This window comes from Dromaius novaehollandiae, chromosome 2, assembly GCF_036370855.1.
Source record: "Dromaius novaehollandiae isolate bDroNov1 chromosome 2, bDroNov1.hap1, whole genome shotgun sequence".
Taxonomy (NCBI): domain Eukaryota; kingdom Metazoa; phylum Chordata; class Aves; order Casuariiformes; family Dromaiidae; genus Dromaius; species Dromaius novaehollandiae.
The window spans coordinates 146,674,280-146,698,277 of record NC_088099.1 but is presented as its reverse complement, the minus strand read 5'-3'; the positions used below and the strand labels follow the sequence as shown (position 1 = coordinate 146,698,277).

Genomic DNA, 23,998 nt, shown 5'->3' with positions numbered 1-23,998 from the left:
AAAGCCCATGAATCCTGAAAAATGTGAATCTACTCTCTGTGCTTAGGCATGTCCACACAAGGCCAGCAAGGTATCCACCTTACACGTTTTCCATTATTTCAGGTATCCCAACTCTCTTCTTTGTATTACTTTGGATTAGAGTGAGTTGACCATAGTACTCTTCCAAAAGATAGAAACATGAAGCAGCACTACCAGCTGGCTTCTGAAAAGTCAACTTTTTGGGTTTTTTAAACCTTTTTGAATTTAAAGAATCATTTAATGTTTGTTCCTTTCACTTTTTACCCAACAGAGACATCTCAATATTAATTCTTTATAAATCATTTTACACTATTATGGTACACTGCAAAAGAAAATATCTAGAGCTATAATTACACAAGTTATACTAATGACCAAATAATGCCACCATTGCATGACAGTAAACATTTATGAAATAGTAATGTAAGTAAGCACTGTATGACTCATAAGCTCTCAAATTCTCTCACAATACATGACAGTAGTTTAAAAACAAAAAAAAAACCAAACAAAAAAAAAAAAACTTACCAGCTTTGGGTGGATTTAGTGTTTTCACTTCCAACCTCCAAAATTTATTAACTCTGTTAGATGTTTTTGTAGTCTTTACTTCTCCAGTTGACTCCACAGACTGTGTAAAATTTACATTTTGATTCTGGCTATGTATTTTAGAAAGGGCTCTTGCATGTCCTGGAGCACTTCCCTGTTTCTCATCTACCTGCAAAAGAGAAACAAGTTCGGGATAGTATTTCATTCACACAGACCAAGAGAATGGAAAAAAAAAAGAGCAACAAAAAGATCTTAGTAGATGCATAATCCTTATTACTAAAATATAAGTACATCATTTTTTACTGATAAAAAAAGACAAGAGAAATTTAGAATTCAAGACAATAATTTGCTACAGCTGTCATGCAGACTTGGGCACTTCGCAATTCTGAAAGACAGAACGGCCCATACTACCATGGCAACTTTACAAATCATATACAAATTCTGACATTTTTTAATAAAACAAAGTGTTACTGACTTAATTGGTACAAGTCACATATTTTTCACATCTAAGAATGGAAAACATCAAACTATTTACATGAATGTGTACATCCCAACACTCAGGAAAACAAATGCATGCACACAATGACAAACACCATATGCACACGTAGTGTGCATATAGTGTTATGAACAGAATTTAACAGAAATCTTCCATTCATAAGATTAATAAAAATGGTGATTTTTTTTTTGTTGATATTAAAAGCTTCAGAGAGAGTTCCTTGCAGTAAAGCCACAACTTAATGTACTGACATTTCTTAATTTTGTTTTCCGTACAGTACTACTTTTGCCAAGGCTTCCAAACATTCAAATCCAACAAAGCCCAGGCCAAGATGCAATCCATGCCTCAGCTATACTGAGACTTGTATTTGGGCTCAGTACCGATTAATTTGAAAAACATTTTTCTTCTCCTGCTTCACTGAGGTGAGAGAAACCGATCTGAGAAGCAAGACCAAATGTAGTAAAAGCAAAGGTATCAAAGTCTAACCTAAACAGACTGGTTATTTAAGCAAGGATTGTTTGTGGTGAGCTCAGATGCTATCTTTTAATAACAAGACTGTACAAACAAATATGCTTTTTAGGGCACTGTTCAGTTTACCTCTTTCAATTTCATTTCTTGGTCTGATTCCTCAGTTTCGCTCTTGAGGCAAACTGCATTACTTTTTCCTGGTGGTATAAACCTTGGCTTTTTGGCTACACTTCCTAGCACTTGACTGGGAGCTGCTGATCGCCTCATACTTAGATGTATTGCTCTGGATGGTAGAGAAGGAAGGAAGGAAGCAAGCAGATAAAGACAACTCTAGTCAGAATAGGCTTTAAATATAAAAATATATCCACAGATAACAATATAAGCACTCTTAAAAAAAAAACTTAAAAGCTTAAAAAAATTCTAAGTAACAACTTTAATTCCCAAGTATAATACAATTATGAAAAAGTAAGATAACAGCAATGCATTAAGTACCAAGAAAGATGGACTACATTTCCACTATATAACTTCAGCGGTTGAACACTTCCTTTTTCATTTGAAAACCAAATAATGCAGTTCAAGAGCAACTGGAGCTCTGGAAATGAGCAACATAGGGCTTCTTAAAAGTTACATCAGTCTATGAAAAGAGAGACAATCTGAAACAGAACTAACTGTTCTAAACACTTGAAACATCTAATTTTGAAAAACCTATTATTAGCACACAATGAGCAATGAATATTTAAGTTATATGACATATATGGGAGAAATCAATTCAACAGTCAATTATATTGGTCATTCCGACTCAGTATAATAAGACAAGAATTCAGTAAAGAATGATCTCAAACTTATAATGGAGATTATCAGTCAATATTATCTCTACTTGAACAGCAGAAGGAATGTAATATAGTTTTTTTTCTTGCCCCTCAAAATATAAGAACATTATTCCCCCAAAAAACACAGCACAAAACCAAGCATACATCAAAGTTAATATGACAAAGTATATTTGCAACCACCGCAATAAAAACATTTATATCCTTTATACTCTAAAGCAGTGGAAGCAACAAAAAAAAATCCCAGTAGTGTTACCCACCAGACCAAATTATGAATACAAGACTAGCATGGTACAGCAATTACTGGAACATCCTTTGGTTTATTTCCGCATTTCTCAGTGGACTGTTTATTTTAATTGCTCCTCCAACTATCAGGTAAGAATAAACCAAAATACGATTTGCAGCCACAAGCCTCTCCACAGCATAGAAAGCACGCTGGAGGGCTGTTCCGACAGCCGCTGTGTGCAGCTGCACTTTCTTCACGCTGCTCTGCGCTCTAGTGGCCTACTCGCTGCACAGCAACCTTCCTTTCCAAGAGCGGCACGAAACTGGTGAGAGTACCGTCAAAATACTCCGCAAACGAACGGACACTAACAGGAGTACCTCCACCTCCTAACTGAACAAAGGGCACGTATACGATGCTGTTAGTAGAGGTAAACCTTAATGGCAAAGTGGCCTTAACTGCTATAATTTTCATTATAGCTACGTTATTAAAAATGCAAGGAAGGTCTCTGGCTGTATCAGCAGGTGTAGCAGTTAGCCTAAGCTGGGCCTGCGTCACAACAGTGCTAGCATAAGCACTTCAGTTAACCCTATATGGTAAGGGGGTAGCTTCGCTGTAAGAGTAGAGGAGCACCTGCAGCACAAACAACTGCTGATCACTGTGAAAACTGCAAAGGTGCCAAGAACCTTCCAGAGGAGCAGACTGTCAGCACAAACCACAGCCAGCTGTGAGGCGCCGCGTGGACTTGAACAAGCCAGTCCAGAATGAGATGTTCTCTACTCAATCCTGTGCCTGGGGTGACATGTGGGGAGAGAGCCCGGGGGTCCCCAACCCTGCACGAGGACCTCACCCAGCACGGCTGGAGCTGCTCCGCTCACCCGCCCTACCTCTCCTCTGGACTGCCTCAGCTCTCCCCTGGAGCACGGAAGCCATGAAATTCATAAAATTGCACGTATTCATCATTAAAGTGTTTTGGCCTTCAAGTCCATTCAGTCTCCACACCACCATTTGGTTTTAAAACCTCAACAACAGATTCATAAGAAGAGTTTTACAAATTCTGAAAAAGTTTAAAGACGTGACCCTTGATAACTCACTAACCTCACTCCTGTTAAGATTTATGAATATCTAAAAATATTCTGAGTAGCATCTATTCACAACGATGAAAGCCATTAGGGTTTTCTGCTTTTTTTAAAATGCAATATTGCTTCTAGTAATACATATTTTCTTTCTTAAGGTCCTCAAAATGTAAGCTTTTATAAAATATAACAAAAATGTAAAATAAGCTTTCTATAACACCAAACAGAAAACAAGCCATTATGGACGTGCAACAAGTGATTGATATTAGATCTTTTGCATACAATCAGAGTACACATAGTTGAGTCTAGCTTAGCCAAAAATGTGTTTCAGGCAACAGCTCCACCTTACAGCTAAGCCAACAGGCAACCAATTATGCTCCTTCCTATCAGATAGCCACCAGCAAGCTCAATCACCCTGTTGTTAAAATACTGTAAAGCACTGTTCCAGAGAAACAGCTGGAGATAATGAGAAGAGAAGAGCACTGCTCCCACTTTCATTAGCAAAGTAGCTCGATCGGATTAAGTGTACCATGAAACCACAGCCTAAGATGTCTCACAAAATGAACCTGTTTTCGCAAGCATTGAAATAGGCCGTAATTACATTCCTTAAAATAGCTCAACAGCTGCATCAAAATGAAATATATTACAAAGGATATTTCAAAATTTTACACCTCCAACCCAGCAGAAGATGCATAGAGCCCCATTAAAAACAGCTGTGTTACCCACTGCATCCAATTTTAGCAGAAATTTAACATGCTGCTTCCTTGAACATTGAGAGAGATTCCTGGCATATATGACTGGGCTAAATGGTTTGTTTTTTTTTTTTTTTTTGTATTTTTGTAAATGTTTGCAAAGATGAGACACAAGGTAAGTTTTACACGGTTATCTGAGGCAACAAACATATCACCTTGGATATCGATATTAGTGAAAAATCACTCTAGGTGAGCAGTAACTGTAAGGACTGGGGCAGCCAGAAAGCGCAGTGCTATTCAAATGACTATTAGCCCAACGTTACTCACATCTGTAAGGAAAAAACATGAGTCTGCCTTACACGAGATACACATGCGAGATTCAAAAAGACACCTTTACAACGTGTATTTGAGAAGAAACAACCCAGGCCAGGTGTTAACCCTAAATGCAGTATCAGTAGTTAGACAATTAAAAAGCTCACTATGGATTTTAAAGAAAATCGAAGTATCACGCGTTCGAACACGGAAACCAAGCCCCTGAGCTCCCCGATCACAGCGCTGCTTGTGAGACAGGTCTCCGGCACGGCGCGCTGCCGCGCGGACACAGCCGCCCGAGAGCGCCCGCTGCACCGGCTCGGGCGGCGCAGGCAGCCTGGGGCCGGTCACCGGCGGCTCCCGAGCGCCCCGCCACCGCCCTGCCCTCGCGCGGCCCCTGCCGGGCGGGCGCGGCGCCCCGCCGCCCGCTAGCGGGCGATGCCGGGGGCTCCCCACGGCGGGTAGGCGGGCTGGGAGCGCCCGGCTGCCTCCTCCCTCCGCACACCGCCCCCGCGGGGAGAGGGGAAAGGGCGGCGGCCCCAGCCGTACCTGCGCGGCCGCCGCAGCCCCAGCACCGCCCGCGGAGCCCGGCGCCCCGCACTCAATTGTCCCGCCGCAGCCGCCGGCTCCCGTCAACCCGCTTGGCGCAGCGCGCATGCGCCCTTCGCGGCGCAGCCGGCCGAGTGCCGGGCTCTCTGCCAAATACGCATGCTCCAGGCGCGTGCCTGCGGTTAGCTCAATTGCGCATGCCCGAGAGACAGACACCCCCCCCCCAGGAACCGCTGCTGTGCGCGTGCGTAATGCCATCTGGTGACGATCTGCCGGGTGGCTGATTCTGTTGGGGATTGCGCATGCGTGAGACTTTTGTGCCACACACAGTATGGCCGAGGGGCCGGATTCCTTGGGGTGTGACGCGCGGCCGTCAAGCAACGTTGGCAGCAAAAGCAGCCTCGCCCTTTCACGACGCCAAGTGACGGAGGGTGTCGGCGGGAGGCGGCGGCGGGCTCGGTGAGTCGGTAGGTGGCCGCGGAGGCCCGAGGGCCGGCGGCGGCATTGGGTCAGCGGCGGGCTCGGCTCGGGCGGGCTCTGCCGTTCCCTGCCATGGGGGCGCCCCGGGAGTCGTGCTGGTGAGGGCGAGGGAGGGAGCGGGGCCGAAGCGGCGACCGTTACAGCCGCACCTGTCGCGCGCGGCTTGCAGCGACCGTTATACCCGCAACGGTCGCTCGTGCCACGCGCGCCTCCGGCGGGGCGCTGCTCGCCCTCCGCACGCGGGGGTGAGGGAAGGCAGGGGAGAAATCTCACCCGAAAGTGCGTGCCTCACCTGAAAGAAACCGGCAGGGCGGAAGCCCCGTGGCTGCCGAGTCGGGCTGTGGAAATGGCAGGCAAATCGTGCTGGGGGGTGGCAGCCCCCGGACACCTTTGCGGAGCTGAGCTGCGGGGCAGGGCGGCGGGGGACTGGAGGTGTTGTGCAAAAACGTAGTGTTTGCTTGGGTTTATTCGCCGCATGCAAGCCTGGCCAGTTTTGTAGACAGTGCAGGCTGGAAGTTGTGTCTCTGTGCCTGACAGATGGTGGCTTCTTCAACTGTTTTCTAGAAGAGATCAAAGGGATAATAGTAAGCATGTGTTAATTGTTTGAATCTGCTTAGGAGTGGTTGCTCAATGTTCATGCAGCCCCAGTATGGGCCAGTATCTATACCAGTTCTGTTTCTTTCTCTTTTTACATGAACAAGATGATCAATTGTAGTTCCAGAACAATTTCCTCATAGATAACCCAGAGTCCTTTCTCTTACCTATACAAAGGTCCTCTCCACCAGAGCCCTCTGAACAACACTTTTCTGTCCTCTTGTCTTTTGTGTACCAGGGTTTCAGACCTTCAAAACCACAAAAAGCAGTCTATAAGGTAAATTTCTTGTATTGCTCTGCTTGAATAGTAGGTTTTGCAATGGAGAGCAAATTAAAGTGTTAGGTAAAAAATTGTCTTATCAAAGCAGTTCCAGTTTCTTAAATGGTTCCTGACAGAGGCATTGACCTTAAATTGATAGTATAGCTCTTACTGGTTATCATAAAAGTTTCTGTTGCTGAAGGCACAGTTTTTTCCTCACTGTTAGCTGGCTATTCATTCTTAGTCTAGTCTCTTATGCTTCCTTTCTTTTGCTGGCACAAACGTTAATGTGGCTGCGGGGTGTACCAGTTTGGGGAACTGATCTGAGACTGTAGTTCTGTAGGAGGCTTAATTAGAATCACTGCTGCTGTCTTTCTTTCCTTTCTGCCCTGGCTACAGGTTCTCATCCACTGTCTTGCACCAGTTCCTCAATCACTGTAACTTTTGCTAAGCCATCCTAGCCTATCAATACGACAAAACCTAACCTAGTAAATCAGTGAATAGTTTTCTGTCTGGTTAGTGTGTTGAGCCAGATGAGGAAAGGGCCATGTGAACTCTTCTAGCTGATTCAAGGGAAGAAGCAGAAAAATGCTAAAAGGACATTATTTAGTAAGTAGGTTGACTTAGACTATTGTAGGACCACAGTTAAAGTTAAAACTTTTTTTTTTTTTTTTTTTTTTACCAGTTCAGTCTTAAACCAGGTCAATTATCCCCACAATTCATCAAGCTTTTGCTGTCACGGTTGAATGGGTGAGGCTACTTCTTTTGACATTATTGCTGGCTTAAACTGGGTTACAGTGACTGACAATGGCATAAGACACTCTAAAATGTTGCTACATAGGAGGATTTAAAGCACAGTATATTTTTGACCGTAACCACTTGTGAAAATAGAAGCAGCAGCAGTAGTGGGTTTTAGCAGAATCTTAATGTCACCTCATCACTGAGCCCTGCATAAATCGCTCTTCTCCTATTCACATGGGACTTGTAGAAGTGCTATCTTAGCGCTACACGTCCAATGATTCATGACTCCTTCCAGCCTTTCAAACAGTTTTGCTTTATTTTACCACCTGGAACAAGAACATTTTTTTTCCAAAATTAGATACTAGTGCAGAAGAAAAAATGCAAGTCATTAATCTGATTTCATTGTCTTGATTTCCAATGTAGTGTCCTTGATTAGTGCCAGACATTTGGCAAGCTATGCCATTAATTATTTGGGAACTGCATCCCATCCTTCCTCTTTCTGCTGTTATATGTTTGCAAAATCTGTGCAAAGGCAATGCAGGCCATAGCCCACACCAAGGCTGGTGTGGATGTGTATCTGCAGACAACACGGTGACAGCTACTAGAAAAGGATGTAATATCTCCGGTATGAGGAGAGACTGTGGCACGTCAAAAACTGGAGGGAGAGATAAAATATATTTGAAACAACGGAAACCAAGCAACATGTCATAGTTTGTCTTCTCTTGCCTTCTAGGTTTAGCATCTGCAAATTCCACATCCTTGGGGACACTGTTGCTGGCAACAGCCAGGCGATGGGCAAACTTGAGGACTAGAGAAAGCAAAGGCAAGACAAGGTTTGGAAATGCTACCAAAGCATGAGAAGAGGCTTTGAGGTCAAAGTCAAGAAAAGAAAGATCGCTGGGGAAGAATAGAAGTTGAAACTGATGCAATTTGTTTGGTTGAAATAAGCAGTCTGTACTGCTAGATAGGTTGGCATATATCTGCTGCTCTCCTTCTGCTTGTCTCCTCACTGATGTACATCTCTTGAAGTTGGCAGAAGGTAAAACATTTCCAGGGCATGACAGGGACTTCAGTGAAAGACGTCGTCTTAGGTTTCAGAGTGAAAACATGCTTTGACTCATTATATCAGCCACAAGGATCCTGGCATTGTGTAGGTGCTGCTACAGTATCGGTCTTTAAAACTTACTGAAGTTTTCATCAAAAACACCTCAAGTGTATCATTTACCTCAAAGTTCCCATCCACCTTCTATTTAAACTCTCTTTTGGTTTGAGGTTTTTCGTATATGTATTTGAGACACTTCATTTTTATGTCAAGTTCAAATGAAATTTTTGTTTCCTACTTGATGCAAATATTCTTTCCTCCATTCTGATAGTCATCAAACATGCTAAAATAAGCCAAAGGATGTCTTGAAGGCTTAGTGTTCAGATCTCAGCAAAGCATCTGCTAAATATAACTTACTACCTCCATGGTTCCATTAGTACAGAAACTCTAGGACAGCAAAAATATATACAGTTCTATTTAAAAATATTTATCTCTATGAAAATATTCTAAAAGCTGGATCCTCTGGGATCCAAGCCAAACCAAAATTTTAGGCTCACCATTCAAATGGCAGAATGTACATGTGCCAGTAAGCTCTCCTCCAGTAGAAACATACAGTATGTTTCAATGATAACATTAGTACTGGGAGCTAGTACTTGACTTCACATTCTGCTAATGATTAGCATTGTTTTTCACTTTCTAAACTTTGTATTGTGTTCCTTGTTGGCCTGTCCTTACAATCACAGCTTTGTGCAAAGCTAGTGCTTGTTATGTTCACCCTGAACTAGCAAAGTCCTGAACTTCCTGTCTTTGCAGGAGACCTATAAAAGCATACAAGAAAACAACAGTATGAAAAGAACTGGTTATCAGTGGGGTTAAGTGATGTGGGGAAGATGTTCTTTTACTGGCTTTATATAACCCAAGGCACATTAGTTTTCTATGGATTGGTTTCCTCATCTGTAAAAGAATACCCTACTCTGTAAATCTGCCAGATTTTTACAAGGAAGGTAATTTTTTTTAAGATTACAAACATTTATATTAAACATATATGGACACTGCTGCAAGCTTTGAAATACTGTATTCCTCAAGTTTTAATTAATCTCTACATTTAATCTTGGACAGTCAAACTGATTCATACTTTCTGGCTCACTTCCATAGGTAGGGTTTCTGGTTGTTTGTTTTTTCCTCCCACTGTTCTGTGTGGAAGTATGCTTTGGAGTAAGAATGTGGCAGGGAGAACAATGTTTGCCAAGTTCCACTTTTTTTGTTTGTTTGTTTGGCAAAAAGAAAAAAAAAGGCCTCTGACCATGGAAAACTCTAAAGCTATTTCATTCTCTGAAAAAAACATCTCTCTCTAATGTAGGTAAATACCTGTTTCTAATCTCTTGCTTTATCTAGCTGTGAAGTTCACTACACCTATGTCAGAGCTTTCAATTCTGTTGGGATTCCCACAGTTAGTTTTTATTTATAATGAGAAGTTAACAGTTTCAAGTCCTGACTTTCCTGACAGTCCTGACTTTGAGATTTCTTTTAAGGTACAGAAATCACAATGGGAATTAAAATGGAAAGGAAGAACTGTCCTTACTGTGTTTTTCTAAAGTAAACCACTCTGGAAAAATATGTTTTGTTTTGTTTTGTTTTACCCTTTTCATGTCTCAAATATATTACTAGTGATAATAAAAAGACTAATACGGGCTTTCAGCAACACTGATCTAATGCCAGTTACAACCAAGGTGTATCTATTCCCAGCATTTTTTTTACTTGTTTTACATTGTTCTGTTTAATTCTATCTATAAATCAGCACCTTGGAAAGTATGGTTTGGCAGAAATAACTTTAAAAATCTATTATTATAACAGTTTGTGGTTATAACTTTGTCTTGCAAACATTTCACTTACTACCTAGATCCATTGTCTTAAAACGCCAGACACTTCCTAAAAACATTATGTTAGCACTCTTGAATTTTTCTAGTCGAATCTCTTGTGTTCAGTGGTAGGTTTCACAGTGACATGCTTCTGAAAGCTTTGTTTTAATGGGCTGTTAGGACAGTATTCTATTCCTCAGCTAGCTGGTTAGACATAGGACTCAGGGGATGCAGCTGAGTCTTATTCTTTTTAATTTTCTCATAGACATAATAAAGCAGTGAAGAGAAACTGAAGGAAGGAAGTACTACTATGTTGCTGATCTGAAAACTGTTTCTGAAGTCTTTGGACAAATTAGGTATTTATGTAGTTAAATCTAAAAAGGTAGGATTTCCTGCTTTTCCATTTTATTTAGAAAACCTCAAAAATAATGAAAACCTGTTTTATGAGTCTCAGTGGGGTTGGAAAAGTAAGCTTATATGATTAAGAGAAATGCAAAGGCTAAAACACTGTCCTTTTAAGTGAGTACTGTGGAGTCTTACCAAATTCTAGTAAGTTTTTCCTGATAGGATTTTAATAAAGGCAGATTGCTTATTACTTCTTCTTCACAAAACTTTCATGTCAGTTTAAAAGGCAATCAGTATTATAAAAACAGACCCTGAAGGAGAACATGTTTTAAGGTTAGCTGCGGTTCTGGCTTCTTTTTCTTCCTGAAGATTGTGTACTTCTCTAGGCATGTGGAGATTTCATGCTGTTCCTTCTGGAATGGAAGTCTAGAGTGAATAGAGAATCTTAGGGTTTTTGTTTTTTTCAGTATGAAAGCAACATAAAATACAGAATCTGCTGGCTGAAAGTACCGCAGCTGTTATTTGTAGGGATACTATTTTTAGGTTTGTTAGGCGTATAAAAGGCAATGAAATAGAAAGCAAGCACTTCCATTTGAACATTTTGATGTTTCTACTTCAGGTAGAATTCAGGTAAATAGAAACTGTATGTTTCACAATGGCCATGAGAACCATGTTCTGTAGCAGAATTCAGAACAAGCAAGGATTATGTATCTGCTTATGTCTTTGCTTTCAGCATTCAGAAAATCTTGATACAAAACTAGAATGCTGAAGTCTAGCAAATTCTCACGTAGATATTGAAGTCTCCAAAATATATAAGTGTTCTCATTCTCACCAACTAAGTTTGCACCTGAAGTTCTCCAGATTTCTCTAACTGCTTCCAGGCCCATTGTGGATCTAGCTCTGTGGATTCAGGATTAATTTTTTTTTTCTGTATGTTGTTTTAATAGGTTGAAAGTGTGCGGAAAGCATGGGCTATGATATTGAGCGTTTTGTTGGCTATGTTAACGAAGGACTTTTATGCTCCATCTGCCGAGATGTGTTAGAAGATCCATTACAGGCTCCGTGTGAGCATGCTTTCTGTACTGCTTGTATACATGGATGGCTCATTCATCACAGTAACTGCCCTGAAGACAGACAAACGCTTGATGTATCTTTGCTACGACCTCTCTACAGGTATACAACAATCCCTCTATGTTGAAATTGTATAAATATAGGATTTCTCAATTTGCCTGCAGAGCTTCATCTCTTCTCATTTACTGTCACTCAAATTATACTTACTCAATATGCCTGTGGCAGAAACTGATCACTTGGATGAGAACATTAACATTTTCTATTTATTCTAACTGACTTTTGAGGTATTCAGAATGGATAGAACGCTTAGTTTGTTCTCCACCTTTTTATATTGTGAGTGTTGATTGTAGATATCTTTCTGGGTATTATTCTGAATCTCTTTTACAGCACCAAAATACTTTCCTATCTCTTCTAGAGAAACCAGGCAATGCAGCTCTTGACAGCAACAGTCACTAAACATTGTATATCTTTAGTTTTTCTGCTCAGCTGTGCTACAATATTTTTGTAGTAGGGTTTGTAATGAATGGGTTCCTGTAGATATAAATAATACTATTTGCTTCAAAATCCCTTTTAAAAAAATGGTCTTTAGCCATCGGAGTATCTGTCTTGGTCCTTGTCACACAAAGCAGGCTGTTTTCACAAGTCACTTTTCTGCAATTCCTGCTATTGCCAGCACACAGTTTCATCAGAAGACACTGCTGGGTCTTTAACCCCTGTGTTTTCTAATCTTGCTCAAGCAAATTAACAAATTATGTTATGCTTAATTTAATTCCTTTTACTGAGAGTTTTAACTCTGGTATTCCCATGATTTTTATCAGTAATGAGATTATACTGTATGGAAAGTTGAAGTACAATGTGGATAAAGTCCCAAAGTACAATTTATACTTTGTATTGTCTGTGCTTATTGTAGTCAATTTAGTTTGACGTGTTTGGAAACAAAAAAGTTAAATAGTGAATGACTGTTGAACTGTAGCCTAAGCACTTATTATTATTATTATCTGCTGAGCTAATTAAAGGATACAGTTAAAACTTTATTCAGAAATTCATTTGCATGGTTAATTTTGGAGATTAACTTTTCCATTAACGTTGTTTCTCTCTTTTAAGCCAACATGGTCTTCCATGTTTTCTTTCAGTATGGTCACTTGAATGCTAAAAAAAAAATTTAGGCACATTATTCATCAGTTTTCCTCATGGAAATTACAGTTCCACTTTCTCTTCCTGAAAGTAGAAAATACAGATTTTCAATAATGTATTCTCCATCCAAGTGGGGTTTTTTGTTTTTTGTTTTTTGCACATAGATATATGAAAAATGATTTAAACCGTCTTCAGCTACACTGCAAAAACAGAGAGTATGGCTGTGAAATGGTTTGTTCTCTAGAATCTATAGACAGGCATGAAAGGGAATGTGAATACAGTCAGATACTTTGCTCCAATGCTGGTGAGTAATATTCAAAGAAGTTAAATCATCTTTATTCTGAGAACATGTATTTGTCATCTTTTGTCCAACAGAATGGCAAAAATGGCCATTCATTTGCTTCTGAGTTGAACTCTGCATGATTTCTGAATGCTAGACCAAAATGAGCCAAGAAAATATTCTTTCGGCAGAGGCAAGTAGGTACTACCGCTGGCACCTCTCTGTATGGACACAATCATTGGTGCATGAGTGCTGCTGTTCAGCAAACATACAAAAAGAGCTAAACAGAAAGTCAAAGCATTAGTACTCCTTGCAGCAATCTTTGTACAAAATTTATTCCTAATTTGTGGCAATCCTGATCATGAGCAACAATTTCTTATCCAATAGCTAATTTGAATCAGAAAGATTGACTTCAGATTTGCCAAAATGTACTAGTGCATTTCTTTTACTTTTTGTCAAGTTACTAGTGTGTCTTTCAGCTTTGACCGTTTATTGTTGTGACTGAGTCAATGTATTAGCATCTACAGAAGTCACATGCTTAAAGGCCGTCATTTATTTTTAAAACACCCAATTGCCTAGGTATGTAGCCTTCATGCGCAGTCACTCACTTTCTCTCAGTTTTAGCAAGAACTTATCTTGTATGTGAGAATTTTTTTGAACTGAAGTTTGTCAGAATTGGTATGTTCATGTCTTTATTTTAAACAAACCTGCATTTCCTGAGGAAGAAACATACTGTTAAAGCTTCCTGGTCAGCTTTATTCAAAAGGCTGTGTTACTAGGCAGATTTAATTTCTAATAAATGATGCAAAGGGCATAGTCAAGTCTGCCATTGTAATTAATAATGAGAAGATTAAGGTGCTAGTATTGCTCTACTGGAAGTTAACATTTCTCTCAGCAGTAAGCAACTATTGTAGATGCTTTAAATTAACCGGGTTTATTTTCTGCCTGATTAGTAGCATTTATACAGTTACCACACATTAGCTCTGATGCATTATGTTCTGGGGACTGAGGATTCTTAAATACCTTGAACTCTCTCAAAAGTACATCAGAGTATTTACTAAAGAACCTCAATTAAATATCATAATATTTATTAGTAAATCTCCATTAGAGAGCTGTCTTTTGTAATTTTCTGGAATAGTTTGTTGACAAGTTTCATTGTGCTATTGTTTCTTTCAGTTTTCTTACATCTCTTTTATCTTTAAATGAAATGCAAGCTAAAAATATATACTACAGCAAACATTGTCTAAGATTAAGACTACAAACTTCAAAGTTTAGTGTGTTAAACATGGCAGCAGTTTATGTGGTGTTCTTTTTTGGTTCTCCACATTTTGTTTTTAGTCACCTCAGATTTGTAAAGTTTGTGTCCTAGAATTTTTGTGTAAATGCTTCTATTTTTGCAACTGGTTCTTAAAGATAAATAAATGTTCTAAACTATTTCTGTGGTCTAGTATGTCATACCCAAAATCAATGGTCAGGAAAACAATGTTCCATTCCAGCTCACCCACTGGTTTACTATGTGTCCTTACACTTCCTTTCTATTTTTGAGGTCTACTTTTTTTTTTTTTTTTTTTTTTTTAACACATTTTCATTCTTCTACGCCAGACTGCAATGATTTGAACTGAAGAAGTGCAGGCAAGCTGCTATAGTCTCAGCTTGACATCAGTGCTGTCATTACTGAAGTTGCACTAATGCTAGATTAGTGACAATAAGTTATAAAAAAAATACCTACCATTGGTAAGACTCATAGAATGTGTATTATTACTAGTATGTGTGTTATAATGATCTCAATCCATATTCTAAAGAAATGACTTTTTTTCATTGCTTGAACAGATTGACAGTTGCTTAGCTCAAGATATTGTGGCTTGCTTGCTTGAGTGTTTTTATTTGGAATTAACTAAAATACTTTTGTTGAAACAGCTGACTTACCTTACTGTTCCTTGTTCAGGTTGTACAGTTCAGATTGAACGACGTAACTTAGATGGCCATTTGGCAGTGTGCGAATATCGGAGCCGTGAATGCCCCAATGGTTGTGGTTACACCATTCTCAGCGCGGAAGACACACAGCATAATTGTGTAGCAGAGCTAAGAACTGAACTAGAACTACTACGGTACAAATCTTCTATTTCTTTGGTGTTTGTATTAATCTGAGCCTAAAGCCACTGCATAGGGCGTTTCAAATACTAGCACTGGATTCTGGTATTTGTTAAATAATCCATTAACCAGTTGATATTAATGGGCCAGAGTATTTTTATATATCAGTGCAGTCTTTAAACTCACTGTTTTGACTTTTTTGCTGTTGTTCTTTTGTCCAAGTCATTACAAATCTTAAAAGACTATTGGCAGCAATTGAATAAAATTGTGAACTGACAACATAAAATGACAAAATACCTACCAGGAACTAAACTGAAGCTAACAGTTTCACTTTTCCCTTTGCCTGGTATGGAGGCAGAGTCGTATTATTTTATAATTACATTTTATATTTTTTTAAAAGCCTTGAAAATAAAAATCTCTAATCGTTATGGCAGTTAAAGGCAGATACCAACTGGTAGAGAATCTCTCTCTCCACTCTGTAGTCTCTCTCTACTAGATTCTCCCTCTGAGAATCTAGTTTTAAATTTTGATTAAAATCATGGCAGGTCAGTGAATATGCCAGTTCTTTCCAACCTCTTCTTTTTCTTCTTATATATGTTACTCTAGCTTTTCCTTTCCATAATGTTCCATTTGGACTGTTTTTTCCATGTTCTTTCTCATTTCTCTCTTTTAACTTGTTCTTTAAGTCCTGTGCTCTTGAACATTGCTGTGAAGTCAGGCTGAAAACTTTTTTTAAATGCATTGAGACACAAAGGAATTCTGCTAATAAGGATGCTAGCTTGCCTACTTCCTAAACTCAAAAGGTTAATGTAGTAACAGTTTTTCACTATGATTAGGTTATAATAGTTTAGTATATCCTATTATTTAATGTCCACCCTAAAAATGACAAGATTACATGTTTACAGATACTATAGTACTCACAATTTTTATCTTGACTACATATGCTTAGTAGTATTAACCAAGTGTATGCTATAGGTAAAAGGCAATAAATCATTTAAGGCTCAACATACATGATCTTGAGCTCTTAGAATTTTTTAAGTAATATGATAGAGTTGTCACTTATATATGTAGTCCATTGTTGTTGCATTTGGGCACCGAACACTCTTTTTTGATGTTAGTGTGTTTTTGACTGGACCATTCTGGCTGGGAAAAAGGCTACTGAATACTGCATGATGAGCAGCAAGAATGAGCAGGGTCATTTAGAGTATGATGGGAATTGGTTCAGGCTGTTTGGTTGCAAGAAATCTTTCTGGAATTTGAAAATTTATTTTTGCCATATTTACAAGATTTAAAAGGAGAAATAAGTTTTTTTTTTTCTTTAGGTCAGAAATGATCTGCAGAGTGGAGGAGGCAAAGCATGAGATGGAGTCAAGATTAGATTCACAGAGAAGACACATGGTCCAGAAAGAGAGTATTCTGCAAAATGAAATTGAAGAACTAAAGGTAGATATGATCATTTTCTTCTCTCTTTTTTTTTCTCCTAATAGTTTATCTTTTTTTGCTCTTCCCAGTAGAAGTCTCCATTTTTTTTTTCTGTGCAAAGAAACTTGCATTTCTTTTTACATTTCGTAAATGTAGAATTTCATAGAGATAAGAGTTCCCATTAAATATGGGAAACAATACAGCTATTAGCACAGTGCTTTGCCTAGGCTGATAAGTTCTGTTGAGAAGCAGGCTGAGTGCTGCACTAGTGCAGCTGATCTTCTTCAGATTCATTTGGAGCTTGCCTGGATAGCCTGGACTGTTTTGTTCTGTGTACACATAACATGTCAGTAAATCAGTCTGAAGCTCAGATGTAGAGTGTGTTTCACAAACTGGATGTAATTAAAAATCCAGCTCCTGTTTTAGTGCTGTCCAAAGTAGCTTAATCCAATACTGACACAAAAGCCCTACTGTAGACCGTGATACTTACAGTATGGTTCAACTGTGGTGAAAGGGTTGGAGACTTACACAGTGAAATTAATATAGCCTTTGCTTGTTATTTGATTATTTTTGTCATTCATTCAGTTCTTACTATATCACAGAATAAATAATGATTTTTAAAGCCCAAAGCACTCGAGATATTGTGTAGGTTACATTTTTCTTCTTATGAGATTTGATTATAAATCCTTGAAGAATGTATCTGAACATAACCAAAACCTTATTTTGGTTGGAGTCTTGAAATACAAAATTTACGCGGCAACCAGGTGAATCTACTGTCAGATATTACACTTTATAGGAAACTATTTGTACTTCTTGGGAAAACTCTATTGGAATCATTGAAACAAGACCATCTCAGAAGGTGAATGCTGGATTGTGTCTCATCTTGCTTACATTTTTTCTGCTATCAAAAAACATGCTAGATAATTTCAATAGTGCCTATTCTTTAGAATCCATTGCCCTGCATGCATGGCCATTTCACCGTCATATCACCATCACTAGAAAAGAGTTTGTCTTTGTTTCTTGCGGGAGTTTCTGTTTGCTTTTCAGAGTCAGATGTCACGAATGATGTCAGATGTACGGTCTTTGATGGCAGCAGAGAGACAGCATCGTCAAGAGCTGGAGCAGGCAGAGCTAGAGAAGCGGGAATTAATGGAGCTTCTAAAAGGCCTACAGAAAGACTGTCGATTAAATACTGCAGAAGGAAACAAGAAGTCAACAAACTTCCGCCCTCTGACACGACTAGAGAGTGTAAAACGAAAACCTAGGGAAGTTACGGTTATCTAAGTAGAAGTAAGCTCAAAAACCTTTTCTTCTAATTTCTCTGGCTGTCTAGCAAATGTTTCTGCTTTCTATGAATGAATGATTGGTAAACTTTATATCATTTGTGATTTACTGGTTTTCTTTTTAAATCTAAATTACTACTTTTTTCCTCTTGGTCTATAAAAACTAATGAGGGGAATTTTCTCTTATCGAACATTGGACTTTAAAACCTGTAATTTAAAAAGACATTTTTAGCTAATGTTTTCATAAAATGGAGACGAGAGGCTTGATTTGTAGCTCTTCAGCGCATCATTTACAGAATTCCTTCAAGCCTGGAAATTAGAACTTTTTAAATTAGATGATATATAAAGTTTTTCTCCTTCCTGGTCCTTTAGAGTGCATTTAAGTTTTTATAATCAGTTTTGACATTTGGGATTTAGTTTAATTTTAGGGAAAGTCAATAATAGAAAGTAATAGATTTTGTTCATTTATAGGCTGTAGAAGATATATTTCAAAGGCAAAAAGAAAGCACTTTAATTCTATTGCTATGTAACAGCTTCAAGTGAGGTTGATTTTTACTTTAGAGCCGCTCTAATTTCCCAGGCTGATACACATTTAATAAGAGACTAATACCAAAGAGCAAGGTAATGGTGTCATCTATAATCTTTTATACAGGTGTGTGCATAACTTAAAGGAGTTTGCTTTGTATTCAGAAATTTGGGGAGGTTGTATTTGAGCAGCAGGGCTAGAGAGCTGTTCATGTTCATTCCCATACCTCTGCCACTTCAGTAATATTTGTATTACCTAGTCAGTAATAATGCATGTTGAGTTCTGCATGTTTTCACAGTTCACAACACTATTTCCTTGATGTGAAAATATCAGCTATTTTTACAGAGACCTTTTGGGCTGAAGACCAGCCTATGCAGTACTCAATATCTTTAAGGTATATATGAATATCTTAGTATCTTTAATTTTCTTTTTGCAGCTTTAAGGCTACTTGAACATCAGTATCCACAATGGACAAACATTTGCACAGTCGTATGGACTTCGGACTTCCTTATTAGTACTGAACTATAATATACAAGAGCTAGGACTTTATAGATCCACAGATCCTGAAACAAGGGGGCATTTGCCTGTAAGGACTGCAGTATGCTTGAGAAATTTGTACAGTTCAAAGATTTTTCCCTAAACTTCTCCTACAGCCTGTTTGTGTTGTGTTCAGTGCTATAATTGAGCCATATTCTGTCCTCTGTTACAGCTCTTCAGTGGAGTAACTAAGGGGAAACCTGGCCTCCTGTTTACTGAATGTGCTAAATCAGTTCTGAACTTTCAGGAAGACAGTATGCAGGTGCAACAGTCTTAATAAGCTAGTTTTCTAGTTTAGGAAGCAGATTCACTACTGTGTGTGCCTTGCTGTCACTCAGATCAAAGCTTTCATGGCTAACAACATAACCAAAGAGAGAGACAGCAACCCTTTTTAGCATGTACACTACATTATAAAGATGTGTGGTCGGAGCTCTCTTGATTAAATTTCAGGCATTAATAAATCCTTCTAATTCACTTTTTTCTTTAGTGCCACTGAAAGGAAATGTACACATGTTCAGCCCTTGTGTGCACTTAGAAATTGGCTGAAATAACTCTCCTGTAAAGGTTTTTTCCTGAAAGAAAATATTCATAGGAAGAGCTATCTCCAAATGTTTATTTTTTAGTTCACACTTAAATTCTAGATGAAATTACAATTGTTGACAGCATTTAGGTCATTACAGCAGTCTTTCCCAACTCATGACATAGCGCATCTCTTAAGCAGCCATATCTAACAATGTGAGACAGTAAAATAGTAGCTAAGATTTAAACTTCCTTCACACCAAGCATTCAGTGGTCACTACACATACATCAGTGGACACATTAAAGTTGTAGTTAGAACCTAAGAATGCTCTTATTATCTTGTGCTCCAAATAAGCAAGCTGTTAGTGTTTGTGGTCTTTGTGGTTCTGTTTCAGCATTCATACTGATTTTGAAGCTGCTTGGCCATTCCAGATTTCATGCTATTAGAATCAGTGTTTTTTCAGGATGTTTTTCTGTGTAGTGTAACTGTGTGGTTCTATGATGTAACTTTATATACCTTGCTTAAAGTGAAAGAAGAAAATTCCTTCAAAATTCTATATCCTTCCTTCTATCAAGATGAGCTGGATCATCCTTCCTGAATTGGAGGGCAGTAATGATCACCTTATCTTTTACATTCTGACCACAAAAAGCACATTATCAGCTCCATGCTTTTTGCATAATTGGATCTGTGTTTGTTTTTAGTTACAAAAAAGAGGATGACATTCCTAATTCTAGTGCAGAAAATAGGGCTTATTTAATATTTACTTAGCATTTGGTCTGCTGTCTGTATCCTAAGGGGACAGACAAAACTCCACAAGGAAACAGCTCCTCGGTGTAAAGTGAGCACTTTCTGCTGTGCAGTCTGTGTAGCTCCTAGTGGCCAGCTCTGGAGTTTGAAATTCCAGTGTTCAAAAATGGAAATGCTTTGGGACCACTTGTAGCTGGAATGACCTGTCAGCTTGGGTTTCCCTTAGCAGAAAGAAAGCACTCACAGAGATATTTTAAATGGAGGTATATTAGCTAATAACACCAGATCTCTCCAGTTACACTGGAAAATCATTCAATTTTGAGCTTAATCACATTCCTTAGTGATGATAACCGATGCACTTAAGACTTTCTTCTGCTAATGAATCACTCACACAGAGGGCTGTGTATGCTTGAACGTAGTCATCATTTTACCTATTTCTTAAACTAGAGTGAAATTAAATAGCCCATTAGATTAGAATTTTATCTAAATTTAGCTTTTCCAATCTCATGTATTACAGCTTTTAATAACAGCTGGCAGAAGCAAAGGATATTTTTTCTTTTAAATAGTCTGTTAATCTTTTTCATAAAAACTAAAGGTCCAAATATTGTAGAAGACTTTGAGTAAGTGTAGATGTTCACTTGGAAATGCACAGTTCCCTAGTCATAATTGTATTTTAGGATTATATGAAAGACTGCTAAAATTACATTACCAGAAGGTTCGAGCATGGAACAAGGTAACAAGAATCCTAAATATTCTCAGACTGAATCACATCTTGATTCTATTCCCTCACAATGGGGACTGTGCTGATAGGGAGTTGAACAGTTACTCAAATGGACCAGTAACCATGCAAACAGTTGCATCATTAGTTGCTTCTAATTGCACTTTGCAGCTAGAAGAGGGAGAGCACAAACAGTAGAGCAGGCCCAGATTAATGGAGGGTGGAAAGAAAGAGAAACTGCAGTTCCATCAACTTCTCTCAGCCTGAGAGCAGTGATACAGCTGCACCAGCCTGTGCACCCGCTCACCATTGTACGTGTTAGCTTGCTAGCTTGTGGGATTACAATTAAAATAGCATTAGAATTAAAAGGAAATTAAACCTTTATCCACAACTAAGTGGGTACTAAATGTAACAGTACCAAACCTGGGAGATTCTCTAATAAAACTCTGAGAGCAAGCTGTTAAGTAAAGTACATGAAATTATAAGGAGTTGAGCAAATCCTGACAATTACGTTAAATTGGGTAATAAAGGATAACACTAAGGATCTATATAAATTAGCATTTTAAAGTCAGTGGTAAGTAAGTTTGTCTTTGAAAGAAAAATCAGAATTTACATGTTTACTCTGAAGACATAAGAGGCCAATTCAGCTATATTTAAATTAGTTCCCTTACACTAACTTCTCCATTTGAGAGGTCAAGTTCAAGACATGCTTCCTCTGTTTCATTCGTTAATAAAGCTACATGCCCTGTCCTTCTCTCCTCCCAAAGGAAAAGTGTCAATGGGCTTGGCCAGTATGGACCATTATGGCTAGGCTTGCATTCTTTCATGAAAGGTAACAGTATTTTGGGGGAAAGCTTCCTCTAGGTTTAAATGAGACTTTCTAAAAGGCTTCTACAATACAGAAACATGCATCTGAGTGAGATGTCAGAGTTGCAAGGTAGAGTTATGCTGGCCTTAATAATTAAGCACAGAGTTTTTAGTTAGTATGATTCTAGTACTAGATTAACAGTCATATAAGACATTAATTTAACAGCACACATATACAATAGTTTCTTGTTAGGGCAGAAGAGAACCAATTTGTACAGTCAAGCAAAGTACATATTACAGTAAAGTATTTTAACTGGGGAAATGTGTTATCTCTCTGGTTTTCATAAGTTCAATGTATTAGTAAATCCCAGGTGGCAAACAGTTCCTGACATATTAGAATGGGGAGCCTTGCAAATTAAATTTAAATTTTCCATATGCTGTTCTCCTCAATGTTTTTGGCATGGTGCTTTTCTACAGCTGTTTTATGCAGAAGTGCTGGATAATATTTAAATGGAGCAGTACTAGCCTTTTCCTTCCTCATGTATTGCTGCTTGGATGAAGAACGGTAGGTCAGGGAGATTTTTATCACACGGAGAAATGCCTTTACAAAGCCCTACAACTCTATGCAACTTTATATTAACAAATAAACACTGAACTGTCTTCCAGCATTATGGTTCACTGCCAATCTATTTACATTTTCTACCTTTATACATACAAGAAGGATAAAACAGTGGTATCTCGGACCTTAAACTCTAGTCTGTAAAAGAAACAGTAACAGTATTTGTATCAATTTGAAGTACACTTTGTATAAAAGTTGAATTAATAAAGGGTATATATAATGATGAATGCAATTTGCTTCACTTCTTTCTGTTATTTTTGAGTATCCTCTTTATCAGATGAAATAGCATACTTCAGCTACACTGGATGCACAGTACAGAAAGCCATGAATAAGCTGTATTAGAGGGTCAACGCACTGAAGTAGGTAAGACTATATACCAGTCAGTTGTGACTGGCTTTTTGCCAAGTAAAGGAGATGTATTTAGTAATAAATAAGGGAAGCATTTGATTGAACAGCCTCTTGCTCAAGGAAGTTTTCCCTGCTTTCCAGATGGGAGTTTCTGAAGGGGATGAGCAGCCATTTTGAAGGAGAGAAGAACTAGCAAAGCCAAAAACTAGAACACAGGAGTATGATGGCCAGTCCTGCAGAGACAGCAGGATAATAAACTGGCAAGAAGGGAAAAATACACTATCCATCAATTAAAGGGATCTTATCCCTATATAGGTTTTCCCTATCCACTATATATCCTACATGTGAGGTAAGAATATGTAAGATCAGGAAAACAAGAGTCTTTCAGAAGTTTCACTTCATAGGTTGTAATCTTGAGATGCATTTGCTTGAACATTAACAGTCAGGATACAGGGCAAGCCAGAGCATGCATTTGCTGCATGCAGCCTGTATTAACTTTCTCATGCATATTGTTTTACCTGATGGGAAAAGTTACTCAGTGAAAAAAAGGCTAAAAGCTTGCATGTCACAACATTAAAGAGTAGTGCATCTTGCAAAAAAACCTGTTTATCTGCTTATATACATCATCTACATCTGGCCTTCAGACAGTATAGAATAACAAGCAACAAGCTGCTGAAGATTTTGAAAATAAAAAAAATGCACACAACTTGTCTCACCATTAGCCCACCAGCTATGCATTTTTATCAGTCCTTTAACTAGGACATTAAATTAACCAAGGCAATTCTTACAAATGTAAACCTAAAAAGCAGCTCTTGTTAATATTTTCTCCTTTTTTTAACATACACTGTCAGACATACAGTCCGTGTACTCAGCCACAGGACTTTAGGAGGAAGAAGTATACTGTATTGTGGAACTGTTCAACATTACTTGCTCTTCCCAAATGCTTTGCTCATCAGGTAAGTGTATGATACTAAAAAGTATTTTGACATTGCCATTAGCCACATCCAGTGTTCTGGTGTTCCAGTTAGGAAACGAAACTTAAATTCCTTTTTTGGCATGGTATAAAAAGTGAAATTTAATGATTTAAATGTTATTTGCTCAAGGTAAAAATTAAGAGTCAAACCAAGTAACTCAAAATTTTAAACATGGCATTTACAGCATTATTTCAAGTTAAATTTATCCAAGAAAGGAACCACTGTGCAGTGAAGGACCTCAGAACTAAATTATTTTCAAAAAAAAAATAGACATATACTTCTTTTTCAAGGTTGACTAAATTTACAGAGATTGTGTTCATGTTGAACAATGTAACCAACCCTTTATTTCTTCCTAGTTTGAAAATGACCAGTGTGACATGCCATATCTCATATTTTCAAG

The 23,998-nt window shown here is 38.4% G+C and overlaps 2 protein-coding genes across 25 annotated transcripts in view; one reads left to right on the top strand and one right to left on the bottom strand.

Annotated features, from left to right (window-relative positions):
- RAD54B (RAD54 homolog B) overlaps positions 1–5,353 on the bottom strand; it is a 67,350-nt gene extending 61,997 nt beyond the window's left edge. The window contains exons 1-3 of one of the 2 annotated variants that reach the window (XM_026099769.2): positions 5,202–5,353; positions 1,652–1,805; positions 541–727 (exon numbers count right to left, since the gene is read on the bottom strand). In XM_026099769.2, the coding sequence (XP_025955554.2) occupies positions 541–727; positions 1,652–1,789 (325 nt within the window). In that variant the 5' untranslated portion in view covers positions 1,790–1,805; positions 5,202–5,353. Of the gene's footprint in view, positions 1–540; positions 728–1,651; positions 1,806–2,609; positions 2,681–5,201 lie in introns of those variants that run through there. The other variant, XM_026099770.2, reaches the window with a different exon arrangement.
- A 133-nt stretch (positions 5,354–5,486) lies between these two features.
- LOC112983002 (RING finger protein 151-like) lies at positions 5,487–22,508 on the top strand. 23 transcript variants are annotated; one of them, XM_064507739.1, is made up of 10 exons: positions 5,488–5,660; positions 7,220–7,284; positions 8,009–8,425; positions 10,442–10,558; positions 11,469–11,694; positions 12,891–13,030; positions 14,952–15,114; positions 16,420–16,540; positions 17,567–17,809; positions 18,765–22,508. In XM_064507739.1, exons 5-9 carry the CDS (start codon positions 11,489–11,491, stop codon positions 17,801–17,803), a joined length of 867 nt encoding a protein of 288 aa, XP_064363809.1. In that variant the 5' UTR covers positions 5,488–5,660; positions 7,220–7,284; positions 8,009–8,425; positions 10,442–10,558; positions 11,469–11,488; the 3' UTR covers positions 17,804–17,809; positions 18,765–22,508. The 23 variants fall into 23 exon arrangements, with proteins under 23 accessions (XP_064363817.1, XP_064363814.1, XP_064363808.1 ...); XM_064507740.1 differs by lacking the exon at positions 7,220–7,284 and adding an exon at positions 6,514–6,552; XM_064507747.1 differs by lacking the exon at positions 7,220–7,284 and having other exon boundaries at positions 5,487–5,660; positions 8,009–8,098; positions 10,442–10,532.
- The last annotated feature ends 1,490 nt before the right edge of the window (positions 22,509–23,998 follow it).

Excerpts from the sequence above, each read along its gene's own strand:
- LOC112983002 (XM_064507749.1), top strand. The coding sequence starts at position 11,489 with ATGGGCTATGATATTGAGCGTTTTGTTGGCTATGTTAACGAAGGACTT. Across the intron at positions 11,695-12,890 it reads TTGCTACGACCTCTCTACAG|ATATATGAAAAATGATTTAA; the intron begins GTATACAACAAT and ends TTTTGCACATAG. Across the intron at positions 13,031-14,951 it reads GATACTTTGCTCCAATGCTG|GTTGTACAGTTCAGATTGAA; the intron begins GTGAGTAATATT and ends TTCCTTGTTCAG.